Source organism: Oncorhynchus kisutch, linkage group LG18 (genome assembly GCF_002021735.2).
Source record: "Oncorhynchus kisutch isolate 150728-3 linkage group LG18, Okis_V2, whole genome shotgun sequence".
Taxonomy (NCBI): Eukaryota; Metazoa; Chordata; class Actinopteri; order Salmoniformes; family Salmonidae; genus Oncorhynchus; species Oncorhynchus kisutch.
Window position 1 is genome coordinate 21,440,260 of NC_034191.2, and position 25,379 is coordinate 21,465,638.

The 25,379-nt window shown below is 44.9% G+C and overlaps 1 protein-coding gene across 2 annotated transcripts in view; it reads right to left on the bottom strand.

The window, feature by feature from the left end:
• Positions 1-25,379, bottom strand: part of LOC109909234 (RNA-binding protein Musashi homolog 2-like) — a 322,173-nt gene that overhangs the window by 247,873 nt on the left and 48,921 nt on the right. For both annotated transcript variants that reach the window (XM_031795526.1, XM_031795527.1), the window contains exon 6: positions 3,690-3,782. In XM_031795526.1, coding sequence (XP_031651386.1) covers positions 3,690-3,782 — 93 coding nt within the window. The remainder of the gene's footprint in view (positions 1-3,689; positions 3,783-25,379) is intronic.

Here is a 25,379-nt window from a genome sequence, read left to right on the forward strand (position 1 = left end):
AGGAGTCTACCTCCCTCAGTAACCACTAGAGATAAGGAGTCTACCTCCCTCAGTAACCCCTAGAGATGAGGAGTCTACTTCCCTCAGTAACCACTAGAGATAAGGAGTCTACTTCCCTCAGTAACCCCTAGAGATAAGGAGTCTACCTCCCTCAGTAACCCCTAGAGATAAGGAGTCTACTTCCCTCAGTAACCCCTAGAGATAAGGAGTCTACTTCCCTCAGTAACCACTAGAGATAAGGAGTCTACCTCCCTCAGTAACCACTAGAGATAAGTAGTCTACCTCCCTCAGTAACCACTAGAGATAAGGAGTCTACCTCCCTCAGTAACCACTAGAGATAAGGAGTCTACCTCCCTCAGTAACCCCTAGAGATGGAGTCTACACTCCTGCTTCCTTCTCCAGCAGGGAATTGGGAAAAGGAGCTAATAGATTGAGTTAAGGATTCAACCATTTTAAACAATGTACCTTTTAGCTCACTGCTTAGCTTTGGAGGCTCTGCTGTACTGTGCAGAGAATGTTTTTGGGGCAGAGGTAAAAGTCTGAGAATTCTAAATGGATTCCATTTCGTTAAAGTCAGATTCACACATTAGAACAGTACATCAAGATAAAAACATTATATAACCACAAATAATAGTAATATGTCTGTTGTTATGACAGGCCAAATTAAACTAAATACTGGGTTTGTCTCAAAGTAAAGTCCAGGTACAGTATATCTGATGACAGGTGAAAGGTTAGGTCAGAGCAGGATCAACAACCCAAGCAGGAGTTGTTGCAGCTCAGCCAGATAAGTTCACTTTGTTTTGAGACAAACTCCAAGCCGATTATAACAAAGGTATGTATGACTAAGCATTAGCAAGCCAGGCTAATTAGCCTGCTCTGGGTGTTAACAATGCAAGAGGGAGGTGGGGTGAATGGGCCCCCCCTTTTCTGCTAATTTGGAGATTACGCCAGGAAGTGGGTAGAGGTTAAAAGTGCCCCATTGCATAATCATGAAGATGAATCATCTAACTTGTGCCGTCCCCATGTTGTTTAGACACAACTGTAAAACTCCTGAGAGAGAATTGTTCACTTTGTCAAGACTTAGTGAAAAGTGCATTATGTTTATAACACTGGGTATAGCTAGCTGATAAAGCACTACTCTTGGAGGACAGAGGAAGGAGATGAATTAGTACCATATGCAAATAATATCCCAAAAGACACTCGCTCTGGTCTGTATTAAGACAATACATAGTGTAGCACTGAGAAGTAGATGACTGTATCTAAACAGAGGTGGTAGTGTCCCTGGTCTATTTAAACAGACTCATCCAGTAGAGTATATCTAGCTTCCTGTAGCCTAGGACTCCTCTGCTTAAGATGCACTTTGGAGCTGACGCATAGAACAGGGAGGAAAGGCCTCTCTTCTGGAGAGCACTCTGTCATAGCAGTACACACACACTGCAGCCTGCTAGGTCTGGGAGAGCACAGTCTGTGAGAAGACAGATCCTATGACCCTGGTTCCCCACACCACCTGCTTCCCACCCCCATGAAGCACACACAGCCAGCAGCACTCTCTGCTAATTGGCTAATTCTGGATCCGCACCAAACAAAACACAAATGCGAAACACACAATGACACATGCACACATACTGACACACACACTCAGACATTAATACACACACAAACACGAGTGCACATGTGCACAGACACACAGGTATCAGTAGTGCTGACATGGGAGTCATCAAGAGCAGGCTGCAAATAGATTCCCATAGTTTACATTTCAGACAACTCACTTCCAGCCCCCCTCCTACCTCCCTCTTTTCCTCCCTCCACTTCTTCCCTCCATCCCTCCACTTCTGACTTCTTCCCTCCATCCCTCCACTTCTGACTTCTTCCCTCCATCCATCCCTCCACTTCTGACTTCTTCCCTCTATCCATCCCTCCACTTCTGACTTCTTCCCTCCATCCATCCCTCCACTTCTGACTTCTTCCCTCCATCCATCCCTCCACTTCTGACTTCTTCCCTCCATCCATCCCTCCACTTCTGACTTCTTCCCTCCATCCATCCCTCCACTTCTGACTTCTTCCCCCCAAAACCCAGCTGCTGTGCTTGGTACAGGTCTGCTCTCATTTTTCTGAGAGGACACTGGCTAATTAACTGCTTTATTCACTCAGATGGACTCCTCACTGACAAGCGTACACACACACACACACACACACACACACACACGCTCTCACAAACACACACCAAGAGAGGTGGCAATAGTGCGGGCAGACAGACGGGGCCCTGCGGCCATGAGTCCAGTCTGGTGACCTGCGGGGGTCGGGGGGCAGGGGGTATAGGGCCAGGATCCAGCCCCTCTCTGTCAGTCAGTTTGATTGGGCCTCCTCTAACCCAGGAGAGATGAGATCAAGAGGCTTCCAGGACAAGAACCATGTGGCCCGTTCCTTAATAACCTCTATGGGATGGGTTTCCCTAAACCAGGACAGTTGTTGCTAATGTGCGCTAATGTGACTAGAATGACGTTGTATACAACAGCCAGCTTTCCGAGACATAGACATGTTATATAAGGGCAGAAAACGTAAATTATTGTTAATCTAACTGCAGTGTCCAATTAACAGTAGCTATTACAGTGAAAAAATACCATTAACTGGTACCATTAACTTTGAAACATTCACCTCTGAAGGTAAATAATGTACTTACATTCAGTAATCTTGCTCTAATTTGTCATTCTGAGTGTCCCAGAGATAAAAATGTAGCATAGTTTTGTTTGATAAAATACATTTTTCATGTTCAAATGTAGGAACTGGGGTCCACAGTTTGACCCCACTGCTGTCTCTGGCTCCACACCCACCCCACCCGGCAAGCTAGATGTGTGAAAGTAATCTTATAAGCTAATGATCCATCATGTAGGACATTCCTGGGAGTGTGTAAGCTAAAAAAAAAATTACCATAGCATTTTTGTATGTTCTCTATAGTTATGTACTTGAAAACGTATTAATTTACCAATTCAGCACATTTGGGCAAACTCCTAGCAGACTTGATACAAAATATTGTGCAGTAATGTAAATCTTCACTGGATCGCACACTGCTGCCATCAGTGGCCAAAATCCAAATTTCACCAGTTATCACCAGGCCAAAACTCCATCCTGCCAAAACAGGCTGAAATTTCAGGCAGTCTTTTCAAACAGCTCTTACACTAAAAGGGCACTATCATAATGTTAACAATTTCCCAGTATTATTCCTACCTCAGTGTGGAAATATATATAAAACGTAGGATGAATTTTCCAAATATTCAAACAAAGCCTTAGTAAGCCAGGAAAAACCAGGCCACTCAATCAAAACCTGGCTGTGTCTTTTTCTGCAAAATAAGGAGAATATTCAAACAATGCGAAGGAGAAGCTGAAACAGACACTTCAGAAGTGACGATGGAATCAGTCCCCCTACATGGCTGACAACAGGTCTTATGGTACAAGCTGCAGGATATGACTACATGGGGGAGACTCATAGAAACAACCAGCCTCCACAGACAGTGTAGGAACCAGACACATCCCAGGGAATGAGTCTGTAGACCTCCTCAGATCTCTATTAGAGACTTGATGAGGCTATTGACTGTCAATTAGAGTGCCACAGAACATCCTCATCCGCTAGAGTCTATCATCTTGAAATGGCTCAGGACAAGAAGAGGACATCACTTCCAAATAAGCCTTACCTTGCCAAACTGTTCAAAATACAGCTTCACATCTTCAACTACTGTGTTCGCTGATAATCCTCCTACGAATACTTTCTTTGTTCTTGTGACCATCTGGAAGGAGAGAAAAAGGAGAGAAAAGAGATCAGCAACACATGAAAGCATTTTAGAGTACAAATCTCAAGAACATTCACTGTAAGGGCCCAGAATCATCGTTTGCCGAGTCTGAAGAGAGTGTCGAGTAGTGTAGCATGTGAGCTGCAAGTCTGCGCTCATTTGTTGGGGTGTGTGGGGACGTGTCCAGAGGGGCACCTGTCGCCAATGTCACTACCTATGCCAGGTCCTTCCCAAGGCCACACACTGAGCTTTGAAACTTTGACTTTCAAACACAAGAGGAGAGGAGAAAGAAGACAGGAGAGAGAAGAGCATAGGAGAGAGAATATAGGAGAGAGAAGAGGACAGGAGAGAGAAGGACAGGACAGAAAATATAGGAGAGAGAAGAGGACAGGAGAGAGAAGAGAGAAGAGGACAGGAGAGAGAAGAGAGAAGAGGACAGGAGAGAGAAGATAGGAGAGAAAAGAGGACAGGAGAGAGAAGATAGGAGAGAAAAGAGGACAGGAGAGAGGAGAGAGAAGATAGGAGAGAGAAGAGGACAGGAGAGAGAAGATAGGAGAGAGAAGATGACAGGAGAGAGAAGATAGGAGATAGAAGATGACAGGAGAGAGAAGAGGACAAGAGAGAGAAGAGAGAAGAGGACAGGAGAGAGAAGATAGGAGAGAGAAGAGGACAGGAGAGAGAAGATGACAGGAGAGAGTAGATAGGAGAGAGAAGATGACAAGAGAGAGAAGAGAGAAGAGGACAAGAGAGAGAAGAGAGAAGAGGACAGGAGAGAGAAGATAGGAGAGAGAAGAGAGAAGAGGATAAGAGAGAGAAGATAGGAGAGAGAAGAGGACAGGAGAGAGAAGAGAGAAGAGAGAAGAGGACAGGAGAGAGAAGAGAGAAGAGAGAAGAGGACAGGAGAAAGAAGATAGGAGAGAGAAGAGGACAAGAGAGAGAAGATAGAAGAGAGAATAGGACAGGAGAGAGAAGAGATGAGAGAGATGAGGAGGAGAGAGAAGACAGGAGAGAGATGAGAACAGGAGAGAGAAGACAGGAGAGGGAAGAGGAGAAGAGAGAGAAGATAGGAGAGAGAAGAGAAGGACAAAAGGAGAGAGGAGAAAGGAGTCCATCTCTCCCCTTGTCCGCCACCACCATAGGTTGGACTACCCATCAGCACTAGCAACACATCCCGAAACAATGGATGGCCAAGTGCAGCCATGGAAACCATCAACATTGCTCACATTTATCACCCGCCATCTTTATGAGCAGCAAGCCAGCAGCACTTCAGTCTCCATCTCTCTCTGCCTTCCTTCTATTCTCTCCGTCCGTCTGACATCTTTCCCTCCCTGTAGTTTCATCTGCTTCCCTTGATAGATGATCTGCCTGTATGTCTTTCTCTCCAGTCATTTTCAGGCTGGGCTTTGCGCTAGCAGGCTGCCTCAACTTGTCTACTGAGAGTTAGGTTTTTTCAGCTCCTGCTGTCTTTATGCCTCCTGACAGGCACGTGAGCCTCTGTGTGTGTGTGTGTGGTGTGTGTGTGGTGTGTGTGTGTGGGTGTGTGTGTGTGGTGTGTGTGTCATGGCTGAAGGGATCTCTCAGGCCCTGGAACAACGCAATTACTCTGTCCATTTCTCTCCACTGTGACACCAGACAACAGGCCTTCCATCTTCCCCCTCCTCTCTCCATCCCTATCCTTCCGTCTCTTTCCATCTCCCCTTCTCTGACACCAGACAACAGGCCTTCCATCTTCCCTCCTCCTCCTGCCTTCCTCTATCCTTCTTACTGAATACTCTCTCTTCCTTTCTCTGTCTCTTTCTCTCCTCATATGACTGCTGACTCCCTCCTTCTACACATTAGCATAAAGGCTGATGGTTAGAACAGGCTTTCAGAGCAACTCTTAGAAGAGATAGTTTGAAGCAGCAGCTGCAGTGAAGACTGACTGCAGTAGTTCAGCACCTTGTCCACAGTGAGGGGATGGTGTAGAAGGACCTGGCCTCTTCACACCTTTTCAACATTCATTAGACCCTCTACACCACTGACAGAGAGTGGCTAGGGCCAGGGCATTTACTTTAGACATCCTCAACACTGGGGCCCCATATGTGTGCTCAGCCCCCTCCTGGACTCCCTGTTCACCCACGACTGCGTGGCCAAGCACGCCTTCAACTCAATCATCAAGTTTGCAGACGACACAACAGTAGTAAGCTTGATTACCAACAATGATGAGACAGCCTACAGGGAGGAGGTGAGGGCCCTGGGAGTGTGGTGCCAAGAAAATAACCTTTCACTCTACCTCAACAAAATGAAGGAGATGATCGTGGACTTCAGGAAACAGCACAGGGAGCACCCCCCTATCCACATTGATGGGACCGCAGTGGAGAAAGTGGAAAGCTTCAAGTTCCTCGGCGTACACATCACGGACAAACTTAAATGGTCCACCCACACAGCGATGCAGTTGCCGTACCAGGCGGTGATACAGCAACTGCATCGCTGACAACCGCAAAGTTCTCCAGAGGCTGGTGCAGTCGGCACAACACATTACCGGGGGCAAACTACCTGCCCTCCTGGACACCAACACCACCCGATGTCACAGGAAGGCCAAAAAGATCATCAAGGACATCAACCACCCGAGCCACTGCCTGTTCACACCGCTACCATCCAGAAGGCGAGGTCAGTACAGGTGCATCAAAGCTGGGACAGAGAAACACAAACAGCTTCTATCTCAAGGCCATCAGACTGTTAAACAGCCATCTCCAGCACATCAGGAGTGGCTACCTATAGACATAGATTAGGAATCACTTGCCACTTTAAGAAGTGGATCACTAGCCACTGTAATAATGTTCCGTATCTACCATTACTCATCTCATATGTATCAACTGCACTCCACAATATTCTACGGTATCTTAGTCAGTTTTAAATTGTGTTTACATATTACATCACATATTATATCACATATTAGATTCTATACTACACAACTAACTGTTAAACAGCCATCTCCAGCACATCAGAGGCTGCTGCCTATAGACATAGATTAGGAATCACTGGCCACTTTAAGGAAATGGATCACTAGCCACTGTAATAATGTCTCCGTATCTTGCATTAATCATCTCATTGTTTTTGAAAGAAAGCACATTTTTGTTCATTAAAATAAAATCAAAGTGTTCTTGCTCAGTTGTACACCGGGGCCTCCCACTCTTTCTATTCTGGTTAGAGGCAGTTTGCGCTGTTCTGTGAAGGGAGTAGTAGACAGCGTTGTATGAGATCTTCAGTTTCTTGGCAATATTCTCGCATGGAATAGCCTTCATTTCTCAAAACAAGAATAGACAGACGAGTTTCAGAAGAAAGCTCTTTGTTTCTGGCAATTGTGAGCCTGTAATCGAACCTACAAATGCTGATGCTTCAGATACTCAACTAGTCTAAAGAAGGCCAGTTTTATTTCTTCAGTTTGCAGCTGTGCTAACATAATTGCAAAGGGGTTTTCTAATGATCAATTAGCCTTTTAAAATGATAAACTTGGATTAGCTAACACAACGTGCCATTGGAGCACAGGAGTGATGGTTGCTGATAATGGGCCTCTGTACGACTATGTAGATATTCCATACAAATCAGCCGTTTCCAGCTACAATAGTCATTTACAACATGAACAATGTCTACACTGTATTTCTGATCAATTTTATGTTATTTTAATGGACAAATTTGCTTTTCTTTAAAAATCAAGGACATTTCTAAGTGACGCCAAACTTTTGAATGGTAGTGTATATATATTCTTAATCCATTCCTTAGATTTACGTGTATTACAGTATATGTTGTGAAACTGTTAGATATTACTGCACTGACGGAGCTAGATCGCCCCCCATCTAGCTTCAGAGTTTGTTCTGTTAGGTGACCTAAACTGGGATATGCTTAACACCCCGCCAGTCCTACAATCTAAGCTAGATGCCCTCAATCTCACACAAATCATCAAGGAACCCACCAGGTACAACCCTAACTCTGTAAACAAGGGCACCCTCATAGACGTCATCCTGACCAACTGGCCCTCCAAATACACCTCTGCTGTCTTCAACCAGGATCTCAGCGATCACTGCCTCATTGCCTGTATCCGCTACGGAGCCGCAGTCAAACGACCACCCCTCATCACTGTCAAACGCTCCCTAAAACACTTCTGTGAGCAGGCCTTTCTAATCGACCTGGCCCGGGTATCCTGGAAGGACATTGACCTCATCCCGTCAGTTGAGGATGCCTGGTCATTCTTTAAAAGTAACTTCCTCACCATTTTAGATAAGCATGCTCCGTTCAAAAAATGCAGAACTAAGAACAGATACAGCCCTTGGTTCACCCCAGACCTGACTGCCCTCGACCAGCACAAAAACATCCTGTGGCGGACTGCAATAGCATCGAATAGTCCCCGTGATATGCAACTGTTCAGGGAAGTCCGGAACCAATACACGCAGTCAGTCAGGAAAGCTAAGGCCAGCTTCTTCAGGCAGAAGTTTGCATCCTGTAGCTCCAACTCCAAAAAGTTCTGGGACACTGTGAAGTCCATGGAGAACAAGAGCACCTCCTCCCAGCTGCCCACTGCACTGAGGCTAGGTAACACGGTCACCACTGATAAATCCATGATTATCGAAAACTTCAATAAGCATTTCTCAACGGCTGGCCATGCCTTCCGCCTGGCTACTTCAACCTCGGCCAACAGCTCCTCCCCCCCCGCAGCTCCTCGCCCAAGCCTCTCCAGGTTCTCCTTTACCCAAATCCAGATAGCAGATGTTCTGAAAGAGCTGCAAAACCTGGACCCGTACAAATCAGCTGGGCTTGACAATCTGGACCCTCTATTTCTGAAACTATCTGCCACCATTGTCGCAACCCCTATTACCAGCCTGTTCAACCTCTCTTTCATCTCGTCTGAGATCCCCAAGGATTGGAAAGCTGCCGCAGTCATCCCCCTCTTCAAAGGGGGAGACACCCTGGACCCAAACTGTTACAGACCTATATCCATCCTGCCCTGCCTATCTAAGGTCTTCGAAAGCCAAGTCAACAAACAGGTCACTGACCATCTCGAATCCCACCGTACCTTCTCCGCTGTGCAATCTGGTTTCCGAGCCGGTCATGGGTGCACCTCAGCCACACTCAAGGTACTAAACGACATCATAACCGCCATCGATAAAAGACAGTACTGTGCAGCCGTCTTCATCGACCTCGCCAAGGCTTTCGACTCTGTCAATCACCATATTCTTATCGGCAGACTCAGTAGCCTCGGTTTTTCGGATGACTGCCTTGCCTGGTTCACCAATTACTTTGCAGACAGAGTTCAGTGTGTCAAATCGGAGGGCATGCTGTCCGGTCCTCTGGCAGTCTCTATGGGGGTGCCACAGGGTTCAATTCTCGGGCCGACTCTTTTCTCTGTGTATATCAATGATGTTGCTCTTGCTGCGGGCGATTCCCTGATCCACCTCTACGCAGACGACACCATTCTATATACTTTCGGCCCGTCTTTGGACACTGTGCTATCTAACCTCCAAACAAGCTTCAATGCCATACAACACTCCTTCCGTGGCCTCCAACTGCTCTTAAACGCTAGTAAAACCAAATGCATGCTTTTCAACCGGTCGCTGCCTGCACCTGCATGCCCGACTAGCATCACCACCCTGGATGGTTCCGACCTAGAATATGTGGACGTCTATAAGTACCTAGGTGTCTGGCTAGACTGCAAACTCTCCTTCCAGACTCATATCAAACATCTCCAATCGAAAATCAAATCAAGAGTCGGCTTTCTATTCCGCAACAAAGCCTCCTTCACTCAAGCCGCCAAGCTTACCCTAGTAAAACTGACTATCCTACCGATCCTCGACTTCGGCGATGTCATCTACAAAATGGCTTCCAACACTCTACTCAGCAAACTGGATGCAGTCTATCACAGTGCCATCCGTTTTGTCACTAAAGCACCTTATACTACCCACCACTGCGACTTGTATGCTCTAGTCGGCTGGCCCTCGCTACATATTCGTCGCCAGACCCACTGGCTCCAGGTCATCTACAAGTCTATGCTAGGTAAAGCTCCGCCTTATCTCAGCTCACTGGTCACGATGGCAACACCCATCCGTAGCACGCGCTCCAGCAGGTGTATCTCACTGATCATCCCTAAAGCCAACACCTCATTTGGCCGCCTTTCGTTCCAGTACTCTGCTGCCTGTGACTGGAACGAATTGCAAAAATCGCTGAAGTTGGAGACTTTCATCTCCCTCACCAACTTCAAACATCAGCTATCTGAGCAGCTAACCGATCGCTGCAGCTGTACATAGTCTATTGGTAAATAGCCCACCCTTTTCACCTACCTCATCCCCGTACTGTTTTTATTTATTTACTTTTCTGCTCTTCTGCACACCAATATCTCTACCTGTACATGACCATCTGATCTTTTATCACTCCAGTGTTAATCTGCAAAATTGTAATTATTTGCCTACCTCCTCATGCCTTTTGCACACATTGTATATAGACCCCCCCTTCGTTTTCTACTGTGTTATTGACTTGTTAATTGTTTACTCCATGTGTAACTCTTTGTTGTATGCTCACACTGCTATGCTTTATCTTGGCCAGGTCGCAGTTGCAAATGAGAACTTGTTCTCAACTAGCCTACCTGGTTAAATAAAGGTGAAATAAAAAGATGCACAAACATTTCGGTACACCCGCAATAACATCTGCTAATCACATGTATGTGACCAATAAAATGTTATTTGATTTGAAATCACAGTCCACCCTCAGCTTCAATATCCCTCACAGAAATATTCAGACACACTGTCTAACGTATCGAGCTCAGATAAATCTCCACAGCTGATCCTGTAAAGCAGCCAGACATTGTCCTGCCTCTATTTCGTACAAGTTTGTTTGAATTGGATGGATTGGCGGAAAGAAGGTGGAAGGTAAAGGGGAAAAGGTGGTTTGTAGATGGTTGTGTCCGTCAGAAGATAAACAGAGTCATAAAGCAGTGAGGTGTCGGAGAGAGAGGAGCCAACAGAATCACTCAGGGGGCCGTGATGTGATGGAGAGGTTGAGGTAATGGATGGAGTCAGTCGCCTCTCCTCGTTGTGTAAGGACACGCCTCAACAGGAGAAGAAAGCAGCCTCTCTCTCTGCTCTGATCACAGGGGGATTGGCAGGTGCAGTTAGTTACAACACCAAACGTTGTCTCATTATTTGTGTAAATTTGAAAAGCTCCATCTGTGAAGCAGTGGTGGAAAAGGAGACGAGGGAGAGTTGTGTCGTGAGGAGAGGAGGGGAGAGGTTCAGTAGGTGTTACAAAGGAATGAACACAAAACAATGCCTGGTCTTTACCTCTCCTCTCCACCCAGAAACTGTAGTCAGTGCTCAGAGATAGAGAGCTAAGGGCAGGCGTCGGGCAGCTGGATTTTAGTTTATTGGTCAGAAAATACTAAAATCACCAGGACTTCAGCTAAAAACAAGTTTAATTTAGGAAATCTGTTCCCATTATTCCCATGATAAAAAAAAAGGCATGTGATCGTGTCTCAATGTAATCAAAGTACAATGTATTTTTGGGCTTAGTCGTGGTCAATTTGCATTGCAGAAATCATAATGATGTTCTGGCCCCCTGACCATCCACTCAGACAAAAATCAGCCGTGGCTGAATCTAGTTGCCTACCCCTGGTTTAGGGGATAGAATAGTGTCGGTCCAGGCAGAGATTTAGGCATCTTTGCAATCTCAAGTACATAAATTCCCAGGCCGAATCCATGAATATGAAAAAGCAGTCTCTGGAGAGCGCCGAGTGGAGAAATGGGAATGACACACCAGCGAACGGCACGGCCTGACGGTGATGGAGGAGAGAATGCAATGAGTTTTCTATCTGTGCAGGGAACCAGTCGCTGACTTGGGGAATTCTCAGTCAGTCTCCAGCTGCTGATGCTGCTGTTTAGGCCCTGTCGTCTTTCATGGATGGAGATTGATAATTCTTCTCCATTCCTGTGCCTCCAAATGCCTCCGGCCTTCCTGCTTACCCCTTTTTGAGGATGTCAGCTGTCAGCCTGCCGCTGAAAGATTCCCTTTCACACACACTGAGACACAAACACACACACAGACACAAACACACACCGAGACACGTTTGGAGTGGGCCGACTTCTTCTGCCTGTTTGGGCTGTGAAGTGCTGATAAAACACCAATGACAATAGGAGGGAAACAGGTGGGCTGTTTCACAGATGATGGAGACCATGAAGAAAAGGTTGTCTGTCATCAACAGCAGGTTTAGTCTAGCTTCATCCACTCTCCCTAACATTTTCTCTCCTTTTTCAGCTTATGATGTAGAGGCACTTTTCAACCCAGCCTGTTTGGCAAGCAAGCATCAAGTCAACCATAAAGAGCAGATAGAGGACCAATCAAGGACAATAATAAAAAGTTACTGACATTTCCATTAACATGTGCAATGAAATGCTAAAACATTTGTTTTAGAGGAAATGTATTTTCATGTCTTTTTAAGAATGCTCATAAGGCAGGCACCTGGTAAAACTGCTGACCATCTCATTCCCTCCTCCTCTCACCTGGCATATGACTGCTGACTCCCTCCTTCTACACATTAGCATACAGGCTGATGGTTAGAACAGGCTTTCAGAGCAACTCTTAGAAGAGATAGTTTGAAGCAGCAGCTGCAGTGAAGACTGACTGCAGTAGTTCAGCACCTTGTCCACAGTGAGGGGATGGTGTAGAAGGACCTGGCCTCTTCACACCTTTTCAACATTCATTAGACCATCTACACCACTGACAGAGAGTGGCTAGGGCCAGGGCATTTACTTTAGACATCACAATCCACCCTCAGCTTCAATATCCCTCACAGAAATATTCAGACACACCGTCTAACGTATCTAGCTCAGATAACACTCCACAGCTGATCCTGTAAAGCAGCCAGACATTGTCCTGCCTCTATTTCGTACAAGTTTGTTTGAATTGGATGGATTGGCGGAAAGAAGGTGGAAGGTAAAGGGGAAAAGGTGGTTTGTAGATGGTTGTGTCCGTCAGAAGATAAACAGAGTCATAAAGCAGTGAGGTGTCGGAGAGAGAGGAGCCAACAGAATCACTCAGGGGGCCGTGATGTGATGGAGAGGTTGAGGTAATGGATGGAGTCAGTCGCCTCTCCTCGTTGTGTAAGGACACACCTCAACAGGAGAAGAAAGCAGCCTCTCTCTCTGCTCTGATCACAGGAGAAGAAAGCAGCCTCTCTCTCTGCTCTGATCACAGGAGAAGAGCACAAGAATAGTTATTTAACTGCAACTCAAGACTTCCTTTAGAGGATGGGAGGATTTCAAAGTTGACTAACAAAAGGAGGATGGATGACAAAGGCGGAAAGTGTCCTAGAGCCTCATAGAATGGAAGCAAAACCGATAGATAGGAGTGAAGACTGATTATTGTATCTATATTTCTCTGGGCACAGAGGAGATCTAATTAAGATATTTCATTAGATGATGTGCTGTAGTGAAAAACGCCCTCAAACACAGATCATTATCCAGGCACAGAGCAGGACAACTAAAGGAAAACAGTAATGGATTGTGGAAAAAGGTGACGCTGTCCCAATATGAACTGACTAAATATTACAGTGTGATATATGCAGGAGATGCATATTAGTGTTGATTAGTGTTAATACTAATCAGAAAAAAAGAAAAGAGGAGGGAGGAGTGTCAAGGGGAACACCTGTTGTGTAACAACTCTCGCAGTCCCATCTCTAAAACCTCCCCAAGGGTCCAGTAGAGTGGTCTGTGTTACGACATGCGTTAGTTTGCGTTTACTTATTTACTTGTGATTAAGTGCCAGCCTCTCCACTTTGATTGTGGTTGATGACAAAGGCTGTGATTGAGTCTGACTACTACTGTTGTTCAGACTATGTAAGAGGAAAACGAGACGTCCCTATACGAGACAGCTGATTTGATTGGACGAGACGACCCTATACAAGACTCTGCTGATTTGATTGGACGAGACGCCCCTATACGAGACTCAGCTGATGTTCTTCATCAGCTTTGCCTCTTTATATCTGGACCCCGCCTGATTAAGGTGAGATAATCAACTCCCCTCCTCCATCATCTCAAATCACATATCCAGCACTGATTACCAAGGTCCTTATACATAAGGCTCCCCCCCCCCCCCGCCCAACAAGCATCAGAGAATGAAGTTTTCTGAAAGACTGTGGCTGCGAGTTAAAAAGCACCCCCCCTTAGCTTATGCCAGGCGTGTCACCGGATTTTTGAGTGACAGTGTGACAGCACGCTTGCCACATTCTATTCACGCTCCCTAAATTTAGCCGCAGAGCTCCAATTTGTCCATATTTGCGAAGTGGAATTGTAATGCACATATTCAAATGCGCTCGGCAGCCGCTAACCCTGACTGACAGCCATAGTCCTGTTTGACTGAGAGCTCCCGCTTAGCTGATTAGTTACATTTGCCTGGATGGATGCAGAGAGAGGCTGCCTGTTTTTGGTCCCCGGCCCGGGCCACCCAGCCAAGCACCCTCCCCACAGGACACTCCCAGTGAGATAGAGAGTGTGTGTGTGTGTGTGTGTGTCATTGAGACACAATGATCTGGTTGACGGAGGCAACACACTGCTACACATTCATCCCATTCGATTTTTTGTATTTATGTTCCATTTTCCGACAATTGTTCTCCTTTTCTTTTCCTTTCTTTTCCTACCGTGTGTGTTTGCTGCTCAGGGGTCCATTCTGTTAGGGTTTAACCCTTTCCTGCTCAGGAACAGCATCAATAATATGAAAGTGTAGCAGCAGACATACAGCACAGTATTATGTCTGGCTTCAGGTATCTCCACATAGATCATGTGCCATTTCAACCTGCCCCTTTAAAAAGGGGAATGTACTGTAGTAACAAAAATCATCACTCCTTTGAGAGTAATCCAGAAGGTCAAAGCAGGGTCAACTATCAAGGATTAGAGTGTAGTAGCCTAGTACTCAATCCAATCCATTCATTGGCCAGATTCCAGACTGAACACATAACCTAACCAACCTTTCTCAATGCCGAGACAATGTGGAAACGAGACCTGCTGTACGGCTGCAGAACAGAAGCTTCCGTTCTGTTCCATCAGAGGATATTCATGAAACAGGAGTTAAAGCCCTGCTTTGACATATGCATGCACCATGTGGACTCCTTGACGTAAATATAGTGTAACCTATAGGCTTCAAAGCAATGCAGCTCTGCAATCACCTTACATCAAAGACCATGTTGATTTCATCTTCAGGTTAGAGCTGAGGTCATTACATCACCATTACACCCTGGTGACAAATAAACACTGTTCAGGAGAATGACATGAAGCTGTCACGGCTGTTTCTTTATTTTACAGCATGCTATTTTAATATCGCCTTGGTAGAACAGGCAGCAATATTCCATCTTGACAAACAGAGGCAATACCCACTCCTTTCTCTAATCTTAATGATTAGATGTGCTTTACACTCCTACCCATAGTCAATAGATTATTTTACAGTTATGAAGATTGATAGAAGCAGCTTATAGCTTATTATAGGGCCCCAGTGATGCCGAGCACAGATACACCTCCTCCTCCCAGACTCACACAGGAAAAAACTCACAGTGAATCCAAATGAAGCTTCAGCTTTGATAAATAAATTGCAGAACGGGAGAAAATATTTTCACATTAAGGGAGTGAAAAAAATGAAATTGGGAAAAATTGAGGAGCACTCCTCAAAGCCATTCTGAAAAATTAATATGCTAATTAAGTGCTTGCTTTAGGCAAAAATCTTGGAAACTTTAGCAAGGGATTTATAAGCACTTAACAAATTACTTTCACTATTACGCTTGAAGCCATATACATGTTTAAAGTGACAATTTTCTCTCCTTTTCCATTATAATAGACCTTGCCGATACTGAAGTAAAATTTCCCCAGTTGCCATTGAGGAATATAATGAAAGAGATATGCGGACTTGAATGTCCTCACTAACAGATCTATCAATGTTCCTGGTCATTTGGAAGGAGATGACTTTCCTCCGTGCAGCAGACGATTCATACACTGAATGTCTAAAACCATAAAGTGGGAAACGACACATGGAATAACACTCTGATCGCTGAGCTTCACATCTATGGGGAAGAATAACCAGAAACTGTATAACATAACCATTCCCTAGCCTAGATAACTATTTCATGATGAACAATTCAAAATACAGTTTTTGTCTATCTTTAAAGAACTGGAGCAGCACTGTGTTCTATTGTCTAGATCTATCAAAATAGAATGGTTTGAGTAACTTCCTAGATGATTAAACCATACCTTATCACACCAAGCTCAAACAATTCAGAATCTGTCTGGATGTTGTCCAACTCATAGTCATTGACATGAACGCAGTAGGCCGATAGACTTTAGAAACATCACACAAATATGTCATTCCCCACAGATTGACCCTTCCTGATGCACTGTGGCCTGTCTGCTCCTCTGAGCATCAACAGCCTCCTCTCAGTGTTAGAAGGTCATCATAATGTTGATCTTCTGAGATTGAAGTCTCTGGAACAATCTTCTGTTCCAGAGGAAGGAAAGAACTGATTACTAAGTTCCCTCCAGTCAGAGAACAACTGAACAGAGTATCAAAAAGAGAAATATAAAAATGGGAGAATGCATTCCAGTCATTGGCCCAAAAAAAGTGATGTCTGTCAACACAGTAGGGCACTGCTGTGTTCTGGGGGGGGGGGGGGGCATGTAGGGGTTGCAGGAAGGAGCACAAAACCAAATACAATTTGTGAGGCGAAAAACAATCTTGTTTCTCAATAAAAAGTGGAATTGCACATAAAGTGGCAGTGTGGTAGGCTCTTTGTAATTTGGACCCAGCTGGTCAGCGGAGAGCAGGGGAGAGAGGCCCGGAGGCCGGGGGCCTGGAGCAGGGCCACAGGGAGGAGGGCGGGGGGGGGGGGGGGGGGGGGGGGGGGGGGGTTCAACACTCCCTTAACTGACTTGCCTAGTTAAATAAAGGTTAAATAAATAAATACAAATAAAAATTCCATGACTCTGACGGAGGGAGGCTCAAGAAAACTGTTGTCAAATCTCTCTGCATCTGATACCTTTTCACTCTTTAACTAAAAAAAGCTTTTTCACCATATCAGCCAATAGTAGGGCCTACTGACTATACATTCTAACCCACCAGGCCTTGGCTTTACCTTGGACAACAATGGAATACAAACAGTGGGCCGACTAGAGAGACCGACACACAATGCTTAAATCCTGAACTGTACAGGGCTCAGTAAGGTGGCCAGGAAAAATACAGAAACAGTTGTGCACTCCAGTGAAAAGAGCCCATAGAGTGTGTGGAAAACATCCCCTGGATTACCTGTTGGAGTGAACCACTTCTGGGGGGGTAGACACAACGTAACGGTGGTGGCTGCCAGGGAATGATCCGATCAGGAGGATTTAGGGCTATAGATGAAATTGGGGAGGGATAAGCTTGGATCCTGTGGGGTGAGAGGAGGGTAAAAAGAGATGGCCCTGTGTGTGTGTGTGTGTGTGTGTGTGTGTGTGTGTGTGTGTGTGTGTGTGTGTGTGTGTGTGTGTGTGTGTGTGTGTGTGTGTGTGTGTGTGTGTGTGTGTGTGTGTGTGTGTGTGAGAGAGGGAGGGGACCAGCGAGAGCATGAGCGACAGAGAGCGAGACAGAGAGCGAAAGATAAAGAAATAGAAAGAGAGAGAGCGAGAGAGATAGATGGTGAGATAAGAATCCATCTCCTGCTGTACCTCTGTAGGGCCTGGGGGCAGAGGGGTATTCATCTGCCCATTGATCAGAAAGGACAGGTAACAATTGGGATAGAGATTACTTACCATCACCATAGCATAATCCCTGTCAATTGCGGCCATGTTTTAGCTTGACACGCTATACAGTGCATTCGGAAAGTATTGAGACCCCTTGACTTTTTCCACATTTTGTTAAGTTACAGCCTTATTCTAAAATGGATTGTTTTTCCCCCTCATCAATCTACACACAATACCCCATAAAGACAAAGTAAAAACAGGTTTTTAGAAAAAAAAAATGCAAATGTATTAAATATAAAAACAGAAATATCACAGTATTCAGACCCTTTACTCAGTACTTTGTTGAAGCACCTTTTGGCAGCGATTACAACCTGGAGTCTTCTTGGGTATGAAGCTACAAGCTTGGCACACCTGTATTTGGGGAGTTTCTCCCATTCTTCTCTGCAGATCCTATTGAAAGGTTAAACCAATGCCTCATACCTTTTAAAGGGTTAATAAATTGTGTTATGATAAACTGTAAGGTCTTGTATGTTTTAACACCTGTTTTGAGTGTTGTGCCCTTCAGACACTATCAGAAGGCAGAAACTGCCTACGCTCAGACTCCTCCTGTCTGGGCCCCACCTGGCTATCTGAGGTTCTGAGAATACGACTGGTTTTCTGAGAACACAAGGCTGCCGCAGGCCTGATGAAAACAGTCACCTGTCAGAAGATGCTTGAACTCGTTCACCTTGTTATGACCCTATACTTGTGATGAAAAGGTCAAGTTTCGGTCAAACCCACTTCTGAGCTTTTAATTGCTGATAAGATGGTTGCTGCTGTCAGGGGGAGTTTAGAATTATTAAAATGTTGTTGCCAGGGAAAGTCACGCAAGGAGGACTGGGGAAGCTATATGATTTACAGGATGTCTTAGACATTTTGCAGAACCTGGGGAGAGCTTTATATATTGTACTCTGTACCAACTTCTGCCTACAATTGTATTACTAAAGGATACTTTTAATACTTAAACAAAGAGTCCGTGTTTCCTTTCCATTACTAATGTATGTTTGATAATTATATAGACCTGATCATTTGTCGAAGGAATTGACCCACACTATCAAGCTCTGTCAGGTTGGATGGGGAACTTTGCGTCACAGGTATTTTCAGGTCTCTCCAGAGGTTATCGATCGGGTTCAAGTCCAGGCTTTGGCTGGGCCACTGAAGGACATTCAAAGACTTGCCCCAAAGCCCCTACTGTGTTGTCTTGGCTGTGGACTCCAATCAAGTTGAAGAAACATCAAGGATGATCAATGGAAACAGGATGCACCTGAGCTCAATTTCCAGTCTCAGAGCAACGTTTCTGAATACTTATGTAAATAAGGTGTCTGTTTTTTATGTTTAATAAATTAGCAAATTTTTTTTTTTTTTAAACATGTTTTCGCTTTGTCATTATGGGGTATTGTGTGTAGATTGATGAGGAAAATAATAATAGGCTGAAACGTAACATTATTGGGGAAAATGGAAGTGGTCTGTATACTTTCCGAATGCACTGTATTTCAGTTACAGGTCAAACATAAGCAGGGGTACATCTAAAATCCCTACAGGAAATAATTATATTAAAGCCTTGTGAATTCAGTTACCTAAAAATCAATCACCCCACCGATCCCCTCTCAACACCATCCATAACCTTCACAACATTCACCATCTTCACATCCCCTTCAATGTCAGCACCAGGTACCGTCACAGAGCATGTGCATTGGACCACCACAACTACCCATGTATTATTCCCTTGTTACTAAGCAGAGCAGAGTGGGGTGAAAACAGGGATTAGCTAGGGATTGTGCTGCTGGGTGTGGTGAGAGCCTGTCCCTGTGGAAATGGACCTTAGAGAGGCTGTCCCTGTGGAGAAGACTGCAGGCCTCAGCGGCTCCAGATCACAGAGAGGCTGTCCCTGTGGAGAAGACTGCAGGCCTCAGTGGCTCCAGATCACAGAGAGGCTGTCCCTGTGGAGAAGACTGCAGGCCTCAGCAGCTCCAGATCACAGAGAGGCTGTCCCTGTGGAGAACACTGCAGGCCTCAGTGGCACCAGATCACAGAGAGGCTGTCCCTGTGGAGAAGACTGCAGGCCTCAGCAGCTCCAGATCACAGAGAGGCTGTCCCTGTGGAGAACACTGCAGGCCTCAGTGGCACCAGATCACAGTGAGGCTGTCCCTGTGGAGAAGCCTGCAGGCCTCAGCAGCTCCAGATCACAGAGAGACTGTCCCTGTGGAGAAGACTGCAGGCCTCAGCGGCTCCAGATCAAAGAGAGGCTGTCCCTGTGGAGAAGACTACAGGCCTCAGCGGCACCAGATCACAGAGAGGCTGTCCCTGTGGAGAAGCCTGCAGGCCTCAGTGGCTCCAGATCACAGAGAGGCTGTCACTGCGGAGAAGACTGCAGGCCTCAGATCACAGAGAGGCTGTCCCTGTGGAGAAGACTGCAGGCCTCAGCAGCTCCAGATCACAGAGAGGCTGTCCCTGTGGAGAAGACTGCAGGCCTCAGCGGCTCCAGATCACAGAGAGGCTGTCCCTGTTTAGAAGACTGCAGGCCTCAGCAGCTCCAGATCACAGAGAGGCTGTCCCTGTGGAGAAGACTGCAGGCCTCAGCGGCTCCAGATCACAGAGAGCCTGTCACTGCGGAGAAGACGTGACGTCAACCCGGCAAAGAACTCACCACCGACACAACTTGCCTACGTCAACCAACCAGCTGTTAGCTCTACATACAGACTGTCCTTTCCCTGCCCTCCTATAGGTCCGCTGGATAGAGGACAGGACACTGTCTCTGAAATGTTGCTCCCTGCATTCTAGAGAATTTCTCTAAATGTTTCTTTCCCCACAACCATCTATCTGTACAGTAGCTGGGAATCTCCTGGGAGACCAAGGACACTGTTTCTCAGTGGTGAAGTGTTGGCTGTGAGTGAGTAGTCTAGTTCTCTGTGGTAATGCCTTTCTGTGAAAAGAGACAACCAGGACTCAAGACTACTACATAATGTAAAGTAAAAATAGGATTCTTCACAGAGAAGTGTCAACACTTTGCAGTTCCATGTCAAGCATGGGAAAAGCTTAAACAGTATGCACACATAACATGGGTCAAACACACATAACATGGGTCAAACACACATAACATGGGTCAAACACACATAACATGGGTCAAACACACATAACAAGGGTCAAACACACATAACATGGGTCAAACACACATAACATGGGTCAAACACACATAACATGGGTCAAGCACACATAACATGGGTCAAGCACACATAACATGGGTCAAACACACATAACATGGGTCAAACACACACACACATAACATGGGTCAAACACACATAACATGGGTCAAACACACATAACATGGGTCAAACACACATAACATGGGTCAAACACACATAACATGGGTCAAACACACATAACATGGGTCAAACACACATAACATGGGTCAAACACACATAACATGGGTCAAACACACATAACATGGGTCAAGCACACATAACATGGGTCAAACACACATAACATGGGTCAAACACACATAACATGGGTCAAACACACATAACATGGGTCAAACACACATAACATGGGTCAAGCACACATAACATGGGTCAAGCACACATAACATGGGTCAAGCACACATAACATGGGTCAAACACACATAACATGGGTCAAACACACATAACATGGGTCAAACACACATAACATGGGTCAAACACACATAACATGGGTCAAACACACATAACATGGGTCAAACACACATAACATAACATGGGTCAAACACACATAACATGGGTCAAACACACATAACATGGGTCAAACACACATAACATGGGTCAAACACACATAACATGGGTCAAACACACATAACATGGGTCAAACACACATAACATGGGTCAAACACACATAACATGGGTCAAACACACATAACATGGGTCAAGCACACATAACATGGGTCAAACACACATAACATGGGTCAAACACACATAACATGGGTCAAACACACATAACATGGGTCAAACACACATAACATGGGTCAAACACACATAACATGGGTCAAACACACATAACATGGGTCAAACACACATAACATGGGTCAAACACACATAACATGGGTCAAACACACATAACATGGGTCAAACACACATAACATGGGTCAAACACACATAACATGGGTCAAACATGTGGATTTATAAATATATATATGTATTTTTATTTAACTTTTATTAAACTATGCAAGTTAAATAAGCAGAATGAAGTGTGAATGAAGTGTGGCAACAAGATCTCTGAACTGCTCAATACCTCCATCCATCCATCCACCCATAGTCTGTAGCTCCCGCTTTCTTCTCTATCCGTCTGTCTGCTCTCCTCTCCTCTCTCTATTCTCTCTTCTATCTCCCCCTCTCTGGCCTGTGCAGCCATGTGGTTGTGGCCACATGGCTGCACGGTCAGGGTAACCAGTGTGTTCTCTCTAAGCGCCACCCGCCGCCTCGCTAACCGACCACAGAGCTGCGTATGTTTTCACGGCCCACCCGTCCAAAACACTTCCTGACTGGCTCTGAGCTCCAAGGTAGCCTGGGCCTCTAAAACACTAGCCAGGTCTGTGTGACACACAGCACGGGGAGGCGGGCGGGCGCCACCTCGGCTGTCTAACACACACAGAGTGAAGAGTGGAGGAGAGGAGATCACTCCATGTAAAGGGCCCACTTAGATATACAAAAGCAAACATGCACTCTGTAATCCAGCACTCAGTCCACACACAGCCATTACGGTTAGGTGGAGCAGACAGCAGCAAGAGCTGTTTACCATTGGGGAATATTTGATTTTTTTAAACCTCAAAATATAACATGCAAAAGGCTTAATGTTAGCCTTCTGATTGACTTTTGATTGCAAGCACTAGAATGATTGTTGATTAGAAAGAGTCTTTCCTATTAAAATGTTGACCAGCAGCAAGATAGTTTAGTAAATTCACTGTGAAAATCTGATGAAATTAAATTAAATACAAAACTGATCAAAACCACCCCATGACCAAGGCAACATCAACAAAACCATGTTAATATCATCGCAAATATTATTTATGGTGTTGATACATTTCTTAATGTAAAATAAAAGCTGAGAAAATATTTAATTTTACCTTGGGTAACATGTTCTGTGGCATGTACAGTATCAGTTAAAAGTTTACTCATTCAAGGGTTTTTGTTTATTTTTATTATTTTCTACAATGTTGAATAATAGTGAAGACATCAAAACTATAAAATAACACATATGGAATCATATAAGAGAGAGAGATGGCTACAACAGCATTCTGTATCAATACGCCATCCCATCTGGTTTGCTCTTAGTGGGACTATCATTTGTTTTTCAACAGGACAATGACCCAAAACGCACCTCCAGGCTGTGTAAGGGCTATTTGACCAAGAAGGAGAGTGATGAAGTGCTGCATCAGATGACCTGGCCTCCACAATCACCCGACCTCAACCTAACTGAGATGGCTTGGGATGAGTTGAAATGCAGAGTGGAGGAAAAGCAGCCAACAACTGCTCAGCTCCTTCAAGACTGTTGGAAATGTATTCCAGGTGAAGTTGGTTGAGAGAATGCCAAGCGTGTGCAAAGCTGTCATCAAGACAACGGGTGGATACTTTGAAGAATATAAAATATATTTGGATTTGTTTAACACTTTTTGATTAATTCATGATTCCATATGTAGAGAATGTAGAAAATAGTAAAAATAAAGAAAAACCCTGGGATGAGTAAGTGTGTCCAAACTTTTGGCTGGTACTGTAGTTGCAGCTATCCACAGACTGACTGAGACACAATGCACTACGGAACAGTACTCACGTCTCAGGACAGGCTGCCGAGACGCTGCTGCTGAACTTCAATAGTCATTCAAAAACAGAGATACCTACTGATGATAGGATCTATCTGGGAAGAACGTCATCAATTGCGTAACCTCTGATCATTTTCACAATGGGTTTTGGGACTCCATTGGAAGGAACATGCAGAAATGAAAGGTTGTCATTGCTAATTAAGCTAACAAAATGGGAAATAAATTAGAGTGCTGCATCAGATGACCTGGCCTCCACAATCACCCGACCTCAACTCAAATGAGTTTGGGATGAGTTGGACTTCAGAGTGAAGGAAAAGCAGCTCAGCATATGTGGGAACTCCATCAAGACTGTTGGAAATGTATTCCAGATGAAGCTGTTTGAGAGATTGTCAAGACTGGGAAAACCTGTCATCATGACAAAGGGTGGCTACTTTGAAGAACCTAAAGAATAAAATATACAGTGGGGCAAAAAAGTATTTAGTCAGCCACCAATTGTGCAAGTTCTCCCATTTAAAAAGATGAGAGGCCTGTAATTTTCATCATAGGTACACTTCAACTATGACAGACAAAATGAGGAGAAAAAAATCCAGAAAACCACATTGTAGGATTTTTTATGAATTTATTTGCAAAATATGGTGGAAAATAAGTATTTGGTCAATAACAAAAGTTTCTCAATACTTTGTTATATACCCTTTTTATGGCAAAGACAGTTGTCAAACGTCTTCACAAGGTTTTCACACAGTGTTGCTGGTATTTTGGCCCATTCCTCCATGCAGATCTCCTCTAGAGCAGTGATGTTTTGGGGCTGTTGCTGGGCAACACGGACTTTCAACTCCCTCCAAAAATGTTCTATGGGGTTGAGATCTGGAGACTGGCTAGGCCACTCCAGGACCTTGAAATGCTTCTTATGAAGCCACTCCTTCGTTGCCCGGGCGGTGTGTTTGGGATCATTGTCATGCTGAAAGACCCAGCCACGTTTCATCTTCAATGCCCTTGCTGATGGAAGGAGGTTTTCACTCAAAATCTCAAGATACATGGCCCCATTCATTCTTTCCTTTACACGGATCAGTCGTCCTGGTCCCTTTGCATAGAAACAGCCCCAAAGCATGATGTTTCCACCCCCATGCTTCACAGTAGGTATGGTGTTCTTTGGATGCAACTCAGCATTCTTTGTCCTCCAAACACGACAAGTTGAGTTTTTACCAAAAAGTTCTATTTTGGTTTCATCTGACCATATGACATTCTCCCAATCTTCTTCTGGATCATCCAAATGCTCTCTAGCAAACTTCAGACGGGCCTGGACATGTACTGGCTTAAGCAGGGGGACACGTCTGGCACTGCAGGATTTGAGTCCCTGGCGGCGTAGTGTGTTACTGATGGTAGGCTTTGTTATTTTGGTCCCAGCTCTCTGCAGGTCATTCACTAGGTCCCCCGTGTGGTTCTGGGATTTTTGCTCACCGTTCTTGTGATCATTTTGACCCCACGGGGTGAGATCTTGCGTGGAGCCCCACATCGAGGGAGATTATCAGTGGTCTTGTATGTCTTCCATTTCCTAATAATTGCTTCCACAGTTGATTTCTTCAAACCAAGCTGCTTACCTATTGCAGATTCAGTCTTCCCAGCCTGGTGCAGGTCTACAATTTTGTTTCTGGTGTCCTTTGACAGCTCTGTGGTCTTGGCCATAGTAGAGTTTGGAGTGTGACTGTTTGAGGTTGTGGACAGGTGTCTTTTATACTGATAACATGTTCAAACAGGTGCCATTAATACAGGTAACGAGTGGAGGACAGAGGAGCCTCGTAAAAGAAGAAGTTACAGGTCTGTGAGAGCCAGAAATCTTGCTTGTTTGTAGGTGACCAAATACTTATTTTCCACCATAATATGCAAATAAATTCATTAAAAATCCTACAATGTGATTTTCTGGATTTTTTTTTCTCCATTTTGTCTGTCATAGAGTACCTTGATGAAAATTACAGGCCTCTCATCTTTTTGAGTGGGAGAACTTGTACAATTGGTGGCTGACTAAATACTTTGTCTACTGTATTTGTTTAACACTTT